Source organism: Cryptomeria japonica, chromosome 4 (genome assembly GCF_030272615.1).
Source record: "Cryptomeria japonica chromosome 4, Sugi_1.0, whole genome shotgun sequence".
Classification (NCBI taxonomy): Eukaryota; Viridiplantae; Streptophyta; class Pinopsida; order Cupressales; family Cupressaceae; genus Cryptomeria; species Cryptomeria japonica.
Genome location: NC_081408.1, coordinates 670,358,427 through 670,363,083, shown reverse-complemented (window position 1 = coordinate 670,363,083; position 4,657 = coordinate 670,358,427). Strand labels below are relative to the sequence as shown.

At 36.2% G+C, this 4,657-nt stretch overlaps 1 protein-coding gene across 1 annotated transcript; it reads left to right on the top strand.

Moving 5' to 3' along the window:
• Window positions 1-371: 371 nt before the first annotated feature.
• Window positions 372-1,689, top strand: LOC131042700 (calmodulin-like protein 2). Its single transcript, XM_057976026.2, has one exon. It carries the CDS (start codon window positions 501-503, stop codon window positions 1,233-1,235), a length of 735 nt encoding a protein of 244 aa, XP_057832009.2. The 5' UTR covers window positions 372-500; the 3' UTR covers window positions 1,236-1,689.
• The last annotated feature ends 2,968 nt before the right edge of the window (window positions 1,690-4,657 follow it).

The following is a 4,657-nucleotide window of genomic DNA, read 5'->3' as shown; positions in this document are numbered from 1 at the left end:
CTGCAAATTTTGACAATTTAAATTAATCTAATGCACTATGTTCATATCAAGAATAAAATCCCTTATTTGTGACGTGCAATGATCCAAACTAAACTAAAACTTCGTCCTGCTATTCACCAATCAAAAACCTAAATTTTAAAATTTCAATTAATGTATATTCATAGTCAAAGGTGTACTTGAACATTTTATTGATTAATATTTCCCGTCAAACGTGTATCCGATTCATTTGGCCCACAATAACCTTCCTCAGCAACTGCCCACTCTCCCCTTATTCGGCTACTCAATTTCGTTGAAGCTGCACATGTCAACTCCAGCTTTGCCTTTTATGAGGAGTTGTCGCATTTCATTCTCATCTTCCTCTTTTACGAGACTTTCCTCGAAACAACACACCCAAGCAAGATAACTTAAGCTTTGCAAAACTCAATCCATCTATCAATCTCCTCCTACTCCAATTAATACGTGGCACTCTCTCAATCTCTTGTTTTTCTGGCTCTTGAACGATGAAGAGCACAACCACCGTTTCTGCAACATCTCCCTCACAGAATTCGCCCACTCATCTTGAAGTGAAACCGCGCTCCCTTTCCCAAGAGAAGATTATCCACAAATTTAAGTCTCCCACCTCCACTGATGTTCAGGCGCCAAAATCTCCCACAAGAGCTGTGATCAGACGCTTCGTTAAATCGCTCTCTAAAAATGCCCTCAAATTGGCCTCCAACTTCTCCCCTCGCAGGCGTGCCGCCGCCTCTCTTTCTTTCCAGTCTTCGCCGCCACAATCATTTTGTGAAGCGCGAGAAAGAATGGTGGAAGAGGTGTGTGAAGTTTTCAGGTACCTCGATGCCGATGGAGACGGCAAAATAACTTGGGTGGACCTCCAAAGTGCACTAAACTCTGTGGGTGAGGAGGTGGGCGAGAATGAATTGCGAGAGATGATAAAACAGTTGGGTTCTGAGGTAGACGGGTGTATGGATGTGGATGGGTTTGTACGACTTCACTGTGAAGAGAGAGGAGAGGAGGACGCAGAGAAAGAATTGGCGGCGGCATTCAGGATGTTCCAGGGAACTAATTCAACAGGCATTACTCCTGCGGGACTCCAGCGTATGATGTGCCGCCTCGGCGTGGAAAAATCTGTCACTCTGGACCACTGTGCTTTCATTATATCTCAGGTGGACTTGGATGGAGATGGAGTGGTGAGCTTCAGCGAATTCAAGCACATGATGACTTGTGTTGTTCATTAATTACCTCTACTTCTCAGATTGCAGTTTTATTTCTCCAGTCATACTTTTCTTTGATCAGTAAGGGCTCTTTGTATACTTTTGCTTGATCATTAAAACAAGCTATGGGCTCTGTACATGGATTTCTTTCTTTTCCGTCAAATCGGGAAATGTAATCTCTTTTTCGTACGTTTTAGTTGGAAATGCGAACTTCATGTAAGGAACATGTTTTCCTTAGCTAAGCAGATATCGAATGAGATTTTTTAGAGTATTATCTGTATTTCAATACCGATGCTTTCAGCGATTTCCTTTCTCATTGAGACAAAGGCTCATTCTTTGTGGAATTTTTTTAGTCCATGGTTTAAGCAGGGAATCAATGTTTTCATCTAGAATCTCATTCTCTTGTAAGAAAAAAAAATTCCAATTGGAGTCGTTCCTTTGACTCACAAATATATGAAATATTGGGGATTCTTGTTCAGGGTTTTCTTCATATTGCGGATTCTTGTTCATGTCCGTGAATTTTGCAGATACAGTTGCTGAATATAAAATTAGATGAATGTTTTATATATTTTTTATTTTATTTAAAAAAAATTAATTATCGTGAATTTAATAAGGGCTTTGGCCTAGGTCTTCATTGGGGACCATGTTATCAAGATAAATCAGGGTTTGCCATGCCCACCTATAGATAATGATAATGATGTTGTGGGTGTCCAATTATTGATGCTCTTAAATTCGAACCCTAACTATGGTATTTTATTGCTCTTACCCCGATGGAAGCCATTATATTGTAGACACCTATATAAGCTAACCCTCAATGTACAAAAGGTAAAACGACAAAGTAAAATTGACTGGATAGCCACTCTGTTCTACCTCAAAACCTTAGTTTATTACATGTACGTGCCAACAGAAAATCCACCTCCATTAACTCATGATGGTACACGACCGACTTCCCACTTTCCAATGTGTACTTGAATTTTAATTGATTAAAATTTCTGTTCAAAATGTGTATCCGATATGCTTGCACCACAATAACCTTCGTGAGCAACTTCCCACTTTCCACTTAATTTGGTCGAAGCTTCGTCTGTCTTTTCTTTTAGGCATCTCAACTTCCAGTTTTGCCTTTGACGAGGAGTTGTCGCAATTTCATTCTCATCTTCCTCTTTTACGAGACTTTCCTGGAAACATCACAGTGTATTTCAATTCCGATGCTTTCAGCGGTTTCCTTTCTCAATGCGAGCCTTTTACAAATAAAGGTGCACTCTATGTGGAATTCTTTTTAGTCCGTCTTTGCAGGGGACTGATATTTTCATCTCACTCCCAGTATATTAATTCTGTTTGAAATACTAAGGAAAAAATTTCCTATCCTAAAGTTTTTCAGATTTTCTTTAAATTTTTTCTTAAAATGTAATTGGTGGATAGAATTTACTTGGCAGTTTTAATGAATTTTGAATTAGAAAAATTGATTGAAATTAATTTCACATTGGACAGTGTGCTTAAAAAAATTACGATAATATTTTCACGGATTATATGTTAGGGTTGAGAAGGGAAAATTAAAAGAAATTATTGTTTTTTCCTTGAAGAGTGCAGGGACAAGTGCAGTAGTGTGTTAATGAGAATGCAATTGACATTCTTAAAACATTAATAAGGATGCAGCTGACATTCTTAAAACATGAGCACATTCCAATTCTTGTGATAGAAATTGTTGATTTAATACTCCATACTTGCTAATTTAATGTCCAACTTTTGTACAACATTGCACCAATAGTTGTATGATAAGTACCAATAATTGAATGAAATATACCATTTGTTGTGAAAAGTAACCAATCATGTGATGCCACATCAGCTGCACAAGTATTGGGGCCCTTTTGCACACCTATTGGTCTCACTTTTTTTGGGGCTGTTTTGGACACCTTGGCAAAAACCATGCTGATGTGGCATCATATTTGATGATGTGGCCCCGAAACCTTAGTTATAAGCAAGGGACTTGCCAAGTAAGCTTCTGTAAAAAATTTGGAGTGATTTGAAATTTCCACGTAAGATTTTGAGAAGCACGAAGTTAGGGTGCACAACTACTAGATCCTTTCCCCTAGTTCATTGCGACCCCCTAACCTTGGGCAACCAGTGCATAATCAATCTGAGAATTTTTTAACAAAAGATTATTGAATGACTTTTTTTTGTTGTCTACATAGACAACATTACATGTTTGACTACCTTTTGTTTGTCCGCAACATTGCATGTTCTTAATGGAGATATTAACCCTTGCATATATGTTGCATTAACTTGATCATATATGGAAGTGTATAGTTTTCTCTTTAGGTTGCAATCCATTGACAAGCTATATGCTTTAACAAGAATTGTAGGAAAATATATTTCATATTTGTGATTCAAAGCCACGACTCCTTTCAATTTTAGCTACTCTCTTCAAGTTTAGGGTTTCCTCCATATTGCAAAATTTTAGGGTTTTCTTTATATTGCAGATTCTTGTTCATCTCTCTATTTTTTGCACATACACTTGTTGAATACAAAATTAGTTAAATATTTTTAATATTTTTTATTTTGTTTTATTGTTTTGAAAAAAAAATAATTATCCCAACTTTAATTAGGGCTTTGGCCTAGGCCTTCATTGGGAACCATATTAGAAGAAGTTTTTCCTGTTGCCATGCCCACCCATAGATAATGATAATGAGGTTGTGGGTATCCAATTATTGGTATTCTTATGTTCAAACCCTAACTATGCTATCTTATTGGTCTTACCCCTATGGAAGTCATTATATTGCCTACACCTATATAAGTGAATCCTCTATGTACAAAAGGCAAAATGACAAAGTAAAATTGATTGGATAGCCACTCTATTCTACCTCAAACCCTTAGTTTATTACATGTATGTGCCAAAAGAAAATCCACCTCCATCAACTCACGATGGTACACAAATGAGCATCATAAGAAAGAAAGAAAAATTTCACAAAAAGAGTGGCAAATTTTTTATTGAATTCTATTCATATATAATTTAATTGATTCATTGTGCATATTCAAATAAAAATTTAATAGTTTTTTGTTCCAAATTTGATACAACTCTATGACATGCCTACTACTTTTCTCCATATGTATTGCCATATTATAGCGCATACGCTATTTTCCTTTTGTGATCCTCACCAACGAGGTTAGGAGAAATTTTCCTTTGCTGCAATAGTAGGATTTAATGAGAATCAAATATGCTTTTATATAGTCTACTCTTTGTATTGCAAAAACTGAGATTTTAGAATGCCATCTATATAGATTTTGTTAAAGTTGATAGGTAATACTTATCTAAACCTTATTGATATTAGAAAGCATCAAGGCAATGTTAGTTAATCTCTTATAGCATATATAGTCCTTGTTTACTTCCAGTGGAATCCTTGTTTATTAATCTTTCTTTCAAGTTTAGCATATATAGTTTACTTCCCGAT

What these genes read in the sequence shown, in the direction of transcription:
- LOC131042700 (XM_057976026.2), top strand. Translation starts at nt 501, where the DNA reads ATGAAGAGCACAACCACCGTTTCTGCAACATCTCCCTCACAGAATTCG.